Genomic DNA, 13,748 nt, shown 5'->3' on the forward strand with positions numbered 1-13,748 from the left:
CCCGTAGAAGGAGATCATTGCATTCAAATAGGCAATACTCTCCTCACATCCCTGACATTCACTGCACGCTGAGAGGAAAACTGGGCTCCAACCTGCTGCGGAGCGCATATCAACGTAGAATCTAGCACAAACTTACTTCACCACCTCCATAGGAGGCAAAGTTTGTAAAACTGATTTGTGGGTGTGGTGAGGGGTGTATTTTTAGGCATTTTGAGGTTTGGGAAACTTTGCCCCTCCTGGTAGGAATGTATATCCCATACGTCACTAGCTCATGGACTCTTGCTAATTACATGAAAGAAACATATATTTAAAACACTATATAAATACATAAAGTGCCAAACCATAGCTGAGAGTGTCTTAACTAATGAAAAAATACTTACCTGAAGACACCCATCCACATATAGCAGATAGCCAAACCAGTACTGAAAGGGTTATCAGTAGAGGTAATGGAATATTTGAGTATATCGTCGTTCTGAAAAGGGAGGTAGGAGATGAATCTCTACGACCAATAACAGAGAACCTATGAAATAGATCCCTGTGAGGAAAACCATTGCATTCAAAAGGTGATACTCCCTTCACATCCCTCTCACATTCACTGTACTCAGAGGAAACGGGTTTCAAAAAAGCTGAGAAGCGCATAACATAGAAATCTTAGCACAAATTTACTTCACCACCTCCATAGGAGGCAAAGTTTGTAAAACTGAATTGTGGGTGTTTGAGGTTTGGGAAACTTTGCCCCTCCTGCTAGGATTGTATATCCCATACGTCACTAGCTCATGGACTCTGGCTTTTTATACTAGGGCAGCAAATATGTTAACTTGTAAGGGGGGGCTCACTGCATTTTTCTAACTGCTTTAAAACCACCAACTGCCCTACTGAAGAGACTAACAGAGTACGGCTAGACCCAATCCTTGAAAGGGAAAGCGTAAACCTACTCTGGCTTTCTATAATCTTGCTTGAAGTCCAATTTCTTCAGACACCAAAACTTCACCTCTTCCATGCACCAAGGCAAAGGATAACTGGGGTTTATGGGAAGGGATACTTAACAGTTGGACTGTGGTGCTCTTTGCCTCCTCCTGCAGGCCAGGAGTGATATTCCCAACAGTAATTGAGGACGTTGTGGACTCACCATATCTTAGGAAAGAAATAAAGGTCACCAGTCTTCCTCTTTTCTTATTGCATATTCTTGTGCAAGCACACTCTATTGTGCTTACAAAGCTGCAGGAGTCCTGCTACAAGTAGAAAGCCCATACTGTGTAACATGCACACTGATGCAGGGTCTGGATCAGAGGTACATGAAAGGCATAGAGGAAGAGCCTGAATCACAGCTACACCTAGGGCAGGCTTGTGACACAGGGAGAAAAAAAACTGTCCTATACCTGTCTGAGGGGGATAATGAGTCTCACATTGGTTTGAGAACACAATATATTTGAAGAGCATTTCAAATTCTGACCTCTTGTGGAGCGAGTCTTGACTGAGTTTAACAGGGAAGGGCGATTAAAAGCTCTAGGTATGGTGGGAATTTTTTCTTAACAGTGGATTTTAATCCCACATGTGACGGCTTGTATACCACCTTCTGAAATAAATACATTTTATTGGTTACACCCAAAAGGGGGTATTTATATGCAAATAAAGAAAAGCATGGAGGAAATAAATGATGAACACCGTAAAGTCTGCAGCTGTTTTATTTACAAGTTTACATTAAACAATGAAAGAATCACTGACATTCAAGCCTGGTTAAGTAAAGAGTTATGTAACAATATGCATCATTTGAATGATTACAATATTATAAACAAACTACACTGAAAAAAAAATGAATGCCAGTAAAAGTCTTGGCCATAATATTAAGAAATTGGATATACAAATTGAAGTTGTTATTGATGACTGATACATTTAAAAGATGGTAGTGAGATCATCTGCTCAAAAGTCAGATCCTGCATTTTCTGTTGGCTGGGGAGTGGGTGGAAGGAGTAACAAAAAATTAATAAAAATTATGGGAAGGCTGACCATTTATTTTAATATTAAACAGAAGCCTAGTTTTGAAGTAGAACAGGCAGTTTGCTTATTCAAGTAGAATATATTCCCAGTGTCCGCAGGTTGTGTAGTGGTATTACATTAAAGAGCACGATTTATTCCCTTGTGGGCATCCTCCATCTATTTTTTCAGCTTCCAAAATTATCCTTTTAAAAACATCAACGGCAGTCTGAATGGAAGAAAAAAAAACTGTTAATACACACAAATCACTAGAGAAAAAAATGCATGTCATTCATTATAGCTTATTTAACAGTAGCTCTCCATAAAAGGCTAGATTTAATCAGCACACCTGGATCATTCATTCTGTGGCTATTAGATTAAAATTCAAAGAGGGAATTATTTGCCATCTAATTTCAGAGTGAATGACTAATCTTCATTCTACCATTGAGAATTTTCCAGTTAATAGTCTATACTATCAAATATTTTTTTAAAGATAACATTAAAAATTTTGAACAAGGAAACAAATTACTCAGAGCATTAAGTTATTTTTTTCTCTTAAACAAAATATTTTATTCAAAAACAGAATTCCAGACATTCAAAATTCAGTTGAACAAGTGTGACAGTTCCATTAGTCTTAAAATATAACTGGAATTGTGCGTCAATTTGAGCATTTTACACCATACGCCAAGATACATTTTTCAGCAGGGGCTTAAAAGTAGTTTTTTTCTACAAACTGCATTAATTGACTTTCAATTACTTGGCTAATGAAATGAAAAAGCATACTTAAAAGGACTACATAAAATATTTATGCTCTAGTCAAGGTACAGGGTCGTCTTTACGACAGTGAGCAGTCTGTAGAGATTAAATGTGCCCAAACATGGTGTTACTGTTAGTTTTAATACCTATTTCCACAGCTTAAACCTTTTTAATGCTGCTCTATATTTCTTTTACTTTAACATTCTTTGATAGGGAGGTCGGAAACCACTACCTAGTGGCTTTTTTTATATCTGCACTCATCCTGCTCTTCATCCATAGACAAAAACATAATTTATGCTTACCTGATAAATGTATTTCTCTTGTAGTGTGTTCAGTCCACGGGTCATCCATTACTTATGGGATATATTCTCCTTCCCAACAGGAAGTTGCAAGAGGATCACCCAAGCAGAGCTGCTATATAGCTCCTCCCCTCACATGTCATATCCAGTCATTCGACCGAAACAAGACGAGAAAGGAGAAACTATAGGGTGCAGTGGTGACTGGAGTTATAATTTAAAATTTAGAACCTGCCTCAAAAAAAAGACAGGGCGGGCCGTGGACTGAACACACTACAAGAGAAATAAATTTATCAGGTAAGCATAAATTATGTTTTCTCTTGTTAAGTGTGTTCAGTCCACGGGTCATCCATTACTTATGGGATACCAATACCAAAGCTAAAGTACACGGATGATGGGAGGGACAAGGCAGGAACATTAAACAGAAGGAACCACTGCCTGTAGAACCTTTCTCCCAAAAACAGCCTCCGAAGAAGCAAAAAAGTGTCAAATTTGTAAAATTTGGAAAAAGTATGAAGTGAAGACCAAGTTGCAGCCTTGCAAATCTGTTCAACAGAGGCCTCATTCTTAAAGGCCCAGGTGGAAGCCACAGCTCTAGTGGAATGAGCTGTAATTCTTTCAGGAGGCTGCTGTCCAGCAGTCTCAAAGGCTAAGCGTATTATGCTACGAAGCCAAAAAGAGAGAGAGGTAGCCGAAGCCTTTTGACCTCTCCTCTGTCCAGAGTAAACGACAAACAGAGAAAAAGTTTGTCGAAAATCTTTAGTTGCCTGTAAGTAGAACTTCAGGGCACGGTCCACGTCTAGATTATGCAAAAGACGTTCCTTCTTTGAAGAAGGATTAGGACATAACGATGGAACAACAATCTCTTGATTGATATTCCTGTTAGAAACAACCTTAGGTAAAAACCCAGGTTTAGTACGCAGGACTACCTTGTCTGAATGAAAGATCAGATAAGGAGAATCACAATGTAAGGCAGATAACTCAGAAACTCTTCGAGCCGAGGAAATAGCCATCAAAAACAGAACTTTCCAAGATAAAAGCTTAATAGCAATGGAATGAAGGGGTTCAAACGGAACACCCTGAAGAACTTTAAGAACCAAGTTTAAGCTCCACGGAGGAGCAACAGTTTTAAACACAGGCTTAATCCTAGCCAAAGCCTGACAAAAAGCCTGGACGTCTGGATTCTCTGCCAGACGCTTGTGTAAAAGAATAGACAGAGCAGAAATCTGTCCCTTTAGCGAACTAGCGGATAAGCCCTTTTCTAAACCCTCTTGTAGAAAAGACAATATCCTAGGAATCCTAACCTTACTCCATGAGTAACTCTTGGATTCACACCAATATAAATATTTACGCCATATCTTGTGGTAAATTTTTCTAGTAACAGGTTTCCGAGCCTGTATTAATGTATCAATAACCGAATCCGAAAACCCACGCTTTGATAGAATCAAGCGTTCTATTTCCAAGCAGTCAGCCTCAGAGAAATTAGGTTTGGATGGTTGAAAGGACCCTGGATTAGAAGGTCCTGCCTCAGGGGTAGAGACCATGGTGGACAGGACGACATGTCCACTAGGTCTGCATACCAGGTCCTGCGTGGCCATGCAGGCTCTATCAGAATCACTGATGCTCTCTCCTGTTTGATCCTGGCAATCAGTCGAGGTAGCAACGGAAAAGGTGGAAACACATAAGCTATGTTGAAAACCCAAGGGGCTGCTAGTGCATCTACTAGCACCGCACCCGGGTCCCTGGACCTGGATCCGTAACAAGGAAGCTTGGCGTTCTGGCGAGATGCCATGAGATCCAGATCCGGTTTGCCCCAACGACGAATCAGTTGAGCAAATACCTCCGGGTGAAGTTCCCACTCCCCCGGATGAAAGGTCTGTCGACTTAGAAAATCCGCCTCCCAGTTCTCCACGCCTGGGATGTAGATCGCTGACAGGTGGCAAGAGTGAGACTCTGCCCAGCGAATTATCTTCGAGACTTCCAACATCGCTAGGGAACTCCTGGTTCCCCCTTGATGATTGATGTAAGCCACAGTAGTGATGTTGTCCGACTGAAATCTGATGAACCTCAGTGTTGCTAACTGAGGCCAAGTTAGAAGAGCATTGAATATTGCTCTTAATTCTAGAATGATTATCGGGAGGAGTCTCTCCTCCTGAGTCCAGGATCCCTGAGCCTTCAGGGAGTTCCAGACTGCTCCCCAGCCTAGTAGGCTGGCATCTGTTACAATCGTCCAATCTGGTCTGCGAAAAGTCATTCCTTTGGACAGATGAACCCGTGACAACCACCAGAGAAGAGAATCTCTGGTCTCCTGGTCCAGATTTAGCAAAGGGGACAGATCTGAATAATCCCCGTTCCATTGACTTAGCATGCATAGTTGCAGCGGTCTTAGATGTAGGCGCGCAAATGGCACTATGTCCATTGCCGCGACCATTAAGCCGATTACTTCCATGCACTGAGCTACTGATGGGCTTGGAATGGAGTGAACGACACGGCAACCATTGAGAATCTTTGATAACCTGGACTCCGTCAGTTAAATCTTCATCTCTACAGAATCTATAAGAGTCCCTAGAAAAGGGACCCTTGTGAGTGGTAACAGAACTATTGTCCACGTTCACTTTCCACCCATGCGACCTCAGAAATGCTAGAACTCTCTCTGTATGAGACTTTGCATTTTGAAAACTTGACTCTTGTATCAGAATGTCGTCTAGGTACGGAGCCACCGCTATGCCTCGTGGTCTTAGTACCGCCAGAAGTGAGCCCAGAACCGTTGTAAAAATTCTAGGGGCCGTAGCTAACCCGAAGGGAAGAGCTACGAACTGGTAATGCCTGTCTAGAAAGGCAAACCTTAGGTACCGATAATGATCTTTGTGAATCGGTATGTGAAGGTAGGCATCCTTTAAGTCCACTGTGGTCATATATTGACCCTCTTGGATAATGGGTAGGATGGTCCGAATGGTTTCCATCTTGGACGGAACCCTTAGGAATTTGTTTAAGATCTTTAAGTCTAAGATTGGTCTGAAAGTTCCCTCTTTCTTGGGAACCACAGATTTGAATAAAACCCTTGCCCCTGTTCCGTTCGCGGAACTGGGTGGATCACTCCCATCACTAAGAGGTCTTGTACACATTGTAGAAATGCCTCTTTCTTTACTAGGTTTGTTGATAACCTTGACAGATGAAACCTCCCTTGTGGAGGAGAAGTTTTGAAATCCAGAAGGTATCCCTGAGATATAATCTCCAACGTCCAGGGATCCTGTATATCTCTTGTCCAAGCCTGGGCGAAGAGAGAAAGTCTGCCCCCCACTAGATCCGTCTCCAGAAAGGGGGCCCTGTCTTCATGCTGTCTTAGGGGCGGAAGTAGGCTTTCTGGCCTGCTTGCCCTTGTTCCATGACTGGTTGCCTTTCCAACCCTGTCTGTAACGAGCAGTAGTTCCGTCCTGTTTTGGAGCGGAGGAAGTTGATGCTGCTCCTGCCTTGAAATTACAAAAGGCACGAAAATTAGACTGTTTGGCCTTTGATTTGGCCCTGTCCTGAGGAAGGGTGTGGCCCTTACCTCCAGTAATGTCAGCAATAATTTCCTTCAAGCTGGGCCCGAATAAGGTCTGCCCTTTGAAAGGAATGTTTAGTAGTTTAGACTTAGAAGTTACATCTGCTGACCAGGATTTAAGCCATAGCGCTCTGCGCGCCTGTATGGCGAATCCGGAATTCTTAGCCGTAAGTTTGGTTAAATGCACTACGGCATCCGAAACAAACGCATTAGCCAGCTTAAGGGTTCTAATCTTGCTCAAAGATTCATCCAATGGTGCTGTGCGAATCGCCTCTTCCAGAATGCCGCTGCAGCAGTGACAGGCGCAATGCATGCAAGAGGCTGTAATATAAAACCTTGTTGAACAAACATTTTCTTAAGGTAACCCTCTAATTTTTTATCCATTGGATCTGAGAAAGCACAGCTATCCTCCACCGAGATAGTGGTACGCTTGGCTAAAAGTAGAAACTGCTCCCTCCACCTTAGGGACCGTCTGCCATAAGTCGTGTGGTGGCGTCTATAGGGAACATTTTTCTAAATATCGGAGGAGGGGAAAAAAGCACACCGGGTCTATCCCACTCCTTGCTAATAATCTCTGTAAGCCTCTTTGGTATAGGAAAAACGTCAGTACACACCGGTACCGCATAGTATTTATCCAGCCTACATAATTTCTCTGGGATTGCCACCGTGTCACAATCATTCAGAGCCGCTAACACCTCCCCTAGCAACACGCGGAGGTTCTCAAGCTTAAATTTAAAATTTGAAATTTCTGAATCCGGTCTCCCCGAATCAGAACCGTCACCCACAGAATGAAGCTCTCCGTCCTCATATTCTGCAAATTGTGACGCAGTATCAGACATGGCTCTCGTGTCATCGGCGCGCTCTGTCCTTAACCCAGAGCTGTCGCACTTGCCTCTTAACTCGGGTATATTGTATAATACTTCTTTCATAACATTAGCCATATCATGTAAAGTGATTTGTAAGGGCCTTGATGTACTTGGCACCTCAATCTTACGCACCTCCCGAGCGGGAGACGAAGGTACTGACACGTGAGGAGAGTTAGACGGCATAACTTCCCCCTCGTTGTCTGGTGATAATTTCTTTATCGGTACAGATTGACTTTTATTCAAAGTAATATCAATACAATTGGTACACATATTTCTATTGGGCTCCACATCGGCTTTTAAACATAATGAACAAGCAGATTCCTCTGTATCAGACATGTTTAAACAGACTAGCAATGAAGCTAGTAAGCTTGGAAATTACTTCAATAAGTTTACAAGCAATATAAAAAACGCTGCAGCGCTTTTTTTAAAAAACACAATTGAATAACAAAGAACTAGTTCAGTTATAGTCAACAATTCTTTAAATGTATTAATTAGCAGAGGATTGCACCCATTAGCAAAAGAATGATTAACCCCTCAGTACCCAAAAAACAGAATTTATGTTTACCTGATAAATTACTTTCTCCAACGGTGTGTCCGGTCCACGGCGTCATCCTTACTTGTGGGACATTCTCTTCCCCAACAGGAAATGGCAAAGAGCCCAGCAAAGCTGGTCACATGATCCCTCCTAGGCTCCGCCTTCCCCAGTCATTCGACCGACGTAAAGGAGGAATATTTGCATAGGAGAAACCATATGATACCGTGGTGACTGTAGTTAAAGAAAATAAATTATCAGACCTGATTAAAATACCAAGGCGGGCCGTGGACCGGACACACCGTTGGAGAAAGTAATTTATCAGGTAAACATAAATTCTGTTTTCTCCAACATAGGTGTGTCCGGTCCACGGCGTCATCCTTACTTGTGGGAACCAATACCAAAGCTTTAGGACACGGATGAAGGGAGGGAGCAAATCAGGTCACCTAGATGGAAGGCACCACGGCTTGCAAAACCTTTCTCCCAAAAATAGCCTCAGAAGAAGCAAAAGTATCAAATTTGTAAAATTTAGTAAAAGTGTGCAGTGAAGACCAAGTCGCTGCCTTACATATCTGATCAACAGAAGCCTCGTTCTTGAAGGCCCATGTGGAAGCCACAGCCCTAGTGGAATGAGCTGTGATTCTTTCAGGAGGCTGCCGTCCGGCAGTCTCGTAAGCCAATCTGATGATGCTTTTAATCCAAAAAGAGAGAGAGGTAGAAGTTGCTTTTTGACCTCTCCTTTTACCAGAATAAACAACAAACAAGGAAGATGTTTGTCTAAAATCCTTTGTAGCATCTAAATAGAATTTTAGAGCACGAACAACATCCAAATTGTGCAACAAACGTTCCTTCTTTGAAACTGGATTCGGACACAAAGAAGGAACGACTATCTCCTGGTTAATGTTTTTGTTAGAAACAACTTTCGGAAGAAAACCAGGTTTAGTACGTAAAACCACCTTATCTGCATGGAACACCAGATAAGGAGGAGAACACTGCAGAGCAGATAATTCTGAAACTCTTCTAGCAGAAGAAATTGCAACCAAAAACAAAACTTTCCAAGATAATAACTTAATATCAACGGAATGTAAGGGTTCAAACGGAACCCCCTGAAGAACTGAAAGAACTAAATTGAGACTCCAAGGAGGAGTCAAAGGTTTGTAAACAGGCTTGATTCTAACCAGAGCCTGAACAAAGGCTTGAACATCTGGCACAGCTGCCAGTTTTTTGTGAAGTAACACAGACAAGGCAGAAATCTGTCCCTTCAAGGAACTAGCAGATAATCCTTTCTCCAAACCTTCTTGAAGGAAGGATAGAATCTTAGGAATTTTTACCTTGTCCCAAGGGAATCCTTTAGATTCACACCAACAGATATATTTTTTTCCATATTTTGTGGTAAATTTTTCTAGTTACAGGCTTTCTGGCCTGAACAAGAGTATCAATGACAGAATCTGAGAACCCTCGCTTTGATAAGATCAAGCGTTCAATCTCCAAGCAGTCAGTTGGAGTGAGACCAGATTCGGATGTTCGAACGGACCTTGAACAAGAAGGTCTCGTCTCAAAGGTAGCTTCCATGGTGGAGCCGATGACATTCACCAGGTCTGCATACCAAGTCCTGCGTGGCCACGCAGGAGCTATCAAGATCACCGATGCTCTCTCCTGATTGATCCTGGCTACCAGCCTGGGGATGAGAGGAAACGGAGGGAATACATAAGCTAGTTTGAAGGTCCAAGGTGCTACTAGTGCATCTACTAGAGTCGCCTTGGGATCCCTGGATCTGGACCCGTAGCAAAAAACCTTGAAGTTCTGACGAGAGGCCATCAGATCCATGTCTGGAATGCCCCACAATTGAGTGATTTTGGCAAAGATTTCCGGATGGAGTTCCCACTCCCCCGGATGAAATGTCTGACGACTCAGAAAATCCGCTTCCCAATTTTCCACTCCTGGGATGTGGATTGCAGACAAGTGGCAGGAGTGAGTCTCCGCCCATTGAATGATTTTGGTCACTTCTTCCATCGCCAGGGAACTCCTTGTTCCCCCCTGATGGTTGATGTACGCAACAGTCGTCATGTTGTCTGATTGAAACCGTATGAACTTGGCCTTTGCTAGCTGAGGCCAAGCCTTGAGAGCATTGAGTATCGCTCTCAGTTCCAGAATATTTATCGGTAGAAGAGATTCTTCCCGAGACCAAAGACCCTGAGCTTTCAGGGGTCCCCAGACCGCGCCCCAGCCCACCAGACTGGCGTCGGTCGTGACAATGACCCACTCAGATCTGCGGAAGCTCATCCCCTGTGACAGGTTGTCCAGGGACAGCCACCAACGGAGTGAATCTCTGGTCCTCTGATTTACTTGTATCGTCGGAGACAAGTCTGTATAGTCCCCATTCCACTGACTGAGCATGCACAGTTGTAATGGTCTTAGATGAATGCGCGCAAAAGGAACTATGTCCATTGCCGCTACCATCAAACCTATTACTTCCATGCACTGCGCTATGGAAGGAAGAGGAACAGAATGAAGTATTTGACAAGAGTTCAGAAGTTTTGATTTTCTGGCCTCTGTCAGAAAAATCCTCATTTCTAAGGAGTCTATTATTGTTCCCAAGAAGGGAACCCTTGTTGACGGAGACAGAGAACTTTTTTCTACGTTCACTTTCCACCCGTGAGATCTGAGAAAGGCCAGGACAATGTCCGTGTGAGCCTTTGCTTGAGGAAGGGACGACGCTTGAATCAGAATGTCGTCCAAGTAAGGTACTACTGCAATGCCCCTTGGTCTTAGCACCGCTAGAAGGGACCCTAGTACCTTTGTGAAAATCCTTGGAGCAGTGGCTAATCCGAACGGAAGTGCCACAAACTGGTAATGCTTGTCCAGGAATGCGAACCTTAGGAACCGATGATGTTCCTTGTGGATAGGAATATGTAGATACGCATCCTTTAAATCCACCGTGGTCATGAATTGACCTTCCTGGATGGAAGGAAGAATAGTTCGAATGGTTTCCATTTTGAACGATGGAACCTTGAGAAACTTGTTTAGGATCTTGAGATCTAAGATTGGTCTGAATGTTCCCTCTTTTTTGGGAACTACGAACAGATTGGAGTAGAACCCCATTCCTTGTTCTCCTAATGGAACAGGATGAATCACTCCCATTTTTAACAGGTCTTCTACACAATGTCAGAATGCCTGTTTTTTTATGTGGTCTGAAGACAATTGAGACCTGTGGAACCTCCCCCTTGGGGGAAGCCCCTTGAATTCCAGAAGATAACCTTGGGAGACTATTTCTAGCGCCCAAGGATCCAGAACATCTCTTGCCCAAGCCTGAGCGAAGAGAGAGAGAGTCTGCCCCCCACCAGATCCGGTCCCGGATCGGGGGCCAACATCTCATGCTGTCTTGGTAGCAGTGGCAGGTTTCTTGGCCTGCTTTCCTTTGTTCCAGCCTTGCATTGGTCTCCAGGCTGGCTTGGCTTGAGAAGTATTACCCTCTTGCTTAGAGGACGTAGCACTTGGGGCTGGTCCGTTTCTGCGAAAGGGACGAAAATTAGGTTTATTTTTGGCCTTGAAAGACCTATCCTGAGGAAGGGCGTGGCCCTTGCCCCCAGTGATATCAGAGATAATCTCTTTCAAGTCAGGGCCAAACAGCGTTTTCCCCTTGAAAACAGAATTTATGTTTACCTGATAAATTTCTTTCTCCAACGGTGTGTCCGGTCCACGGCGTCATCCTTACTTGTGGGATATTCTCTTCCCCAACAGGAAATGGCAAAGAGCCCAGCAAAGCTGGTCACATGATCCCTCCTAGGCTCCGCCTACCCCAGTCATTCGACCGACGTTAAGGAGGAATAATAGCATAGGAGAAACCATATGGTACCGTGGTGACTGTAGTTAAAGAAAATAAATTATCAGACCTGATTAAAAAACCAGGGCGGGCCGTGGACCGGACACACCGTTGGAGAAAGAAATTTATCAGGTAAACATAAATTCTGTTTTCTCCAACATAGGTGTGTCCGGTCCACGGCGTCATCCTTACTTGTGGGAACCAATACCAAAGCTTTAGGACACGGATGAAGGGAGGGAGCAAATCAGGTCACCTAAATGGAAGGCACCACGGCTTGCAAAACCTTTCTCCCAAAAATAGCCTCAGAAGAAGCAAAAGTATCAAACTTGTAAAATTTGGTAAAAGTGTGCAGTGAAGACCAAGTCGCTGCCCTACATATCTGATCAACAGAAGCCTCGTTCTTGAAGGCCCATGTGGAAGCCACAGCCCTAGTGGAATGAGCCGTGATTCTTTCGGGAGGCTGCCGTCCGGCAGTCTCGTAAGTCAATCTGATGATGCTTTTAATCCAAAAAGAGAGAGAGGTAGAAGTTGCTTTTTGACCTCTCCTTTTACCTGAATAAACAACAAACAGGGAAGATGTTTGTCTAAAATCCTTTGTAGCATCTAAATAGAATTTTAGAGCGCGAACAACATCCAAATTGTGCAACAAGCGTTCCTTCTTTGAAACTGGTTTCGGACACAGAGAAGGAACGATAATCTCCTGGTTAATGTTTTTGTTAGAAACAACTTTTGGAAGAAAACCAGGTTTAGTACGTAAAACCACCTTATCTGCATGGAACACCAGATAAGGAGGAGAACACTGCAGAGCAGATAATTCTGAAACTCTTCTAGCAGAAGAAATTGCAACTAAAAACAAAACTTTCCAAGATAATAACTTAATATCAACGGAATGTAAGGGTTCAAACGGAACCCCCTGAAGAACTGAAAGAACTAAATTGAGACTCCAAGGAGGAGTCAAAGGTTTGTAAACAGGCTTGATTCTAACCAGAGCCTGAACAAAGGCTTGAACATCTGGCACAGCTGCCAGTTTTTTGTGAAGTAACACCGATAAGGCAGAAATCTGTCCCTTCAGGGAACTTGCCGATAATCCTTTTTCCAATCCTTCTTGAAGGAAGGATAGAATCCTAGGAATCTTAACCTTGTCCCAAGGGAATCCTTTAGATTCACTCCAACAGATATATTTTTTCCAAATTTTGTGGTAAATCTTGCTAGTTACAGGCTTTCTGGCCTGAACAAGAGTATCGATAACAGAATCTGAGAAACCTCGCTTCGATAAAATCAAGCGTTCAATCTCCAAGCAGTCAGCTGGAGTGAAACCAGATTCGGATGTTCGAACGGACCCTGAACAAGAAGGTCTCGTCTCAAAGGTAGCTTCCAAGGTGGAGCCGATGACATATTCACCAGATCTGCATACCAAGTCCTGCGTGGCCACGCAGGAGCTATCAAGATCACCGACGCCCTCTCCTGATTGATCCTGGCTACCAGCCTGGGGATGAGAGGAAACGGCGGGAACACATAAGCTAGTTTGAAGGTCCAAGGTGCTACTAGTGCATCCACTAGAGCCGCCTTGGGATCCCTGGATCTGGAGCCGTAGCAAGGAACTTTGAAGTTCTGACGAGAGGCCATCAGATCCATGTCTGGAATGCCCCAAAGTTGCGTGACTTGGGCAAAGATTTCCGGATGGAGTTCCCACTCCCCCGGATGCAATGTCTGACGACTCAGAAAATCCGCTTCCCAATTTTCCACTCCCGGGATGTGGATAGCAGACAGGTGGCAGGAGTGAGACTCCGCCCATAGAATAATCTTGGTCACTTCTTCCATCGCTAGGGAACTCCTTGTTCCCCCCTGATGGTTGATGTACGCAACAGTCGTCATGTTGTCTGATTGAAACCGTATGAACTTGGTCCTCGCTAGCTGAGGCCAAGCCTTGAGAGCATTGAATATCGCTCTCAGTTCC

At 43.7% G+C, this 13,748-nt stretch overlaps 1 protein-coding gene across 1 annotated transcript in view; it reads right to left on the reverse strand.

Annotated features, from left to right (window-relative positions):
• Positions 1–1,667: 1,667 nt before the first annotated feature.
• The window catches only part of RHEB (Ras homolog, mTORC1 binding), a 97,661-nt gene continuing 85,580 nt past the window's right edge, over positions 1,668–13,748 (reverse strand). The window contains exon 8 of the mRNA XM_053713797.1: positions 1,668–2,203. Coding sequence (XP_053569772.1) covers positions 2,111–2,203 — 93 coding nt within the window. The 3' untranslated portion in view covers positions 1,668–2,110. The remainder of the gene's footprint in view (positions 2,204–13,748) is intronic.

Source organism: Bombina bombina, chromosome 5 (genome assembly GCF_027579735.1).
Source record: "Bombina bombina isolate aBomBom1 chromosome 5, aBomBom1.pri, whole genome shotgun sequence".
Classification (NCBI taxonomy): domain Eukaryota; kingdom Metazoa; phylum Chordata; class Amphibia; order Anura; family Bombinatoridae; genus Bombina; species Bombina bombina.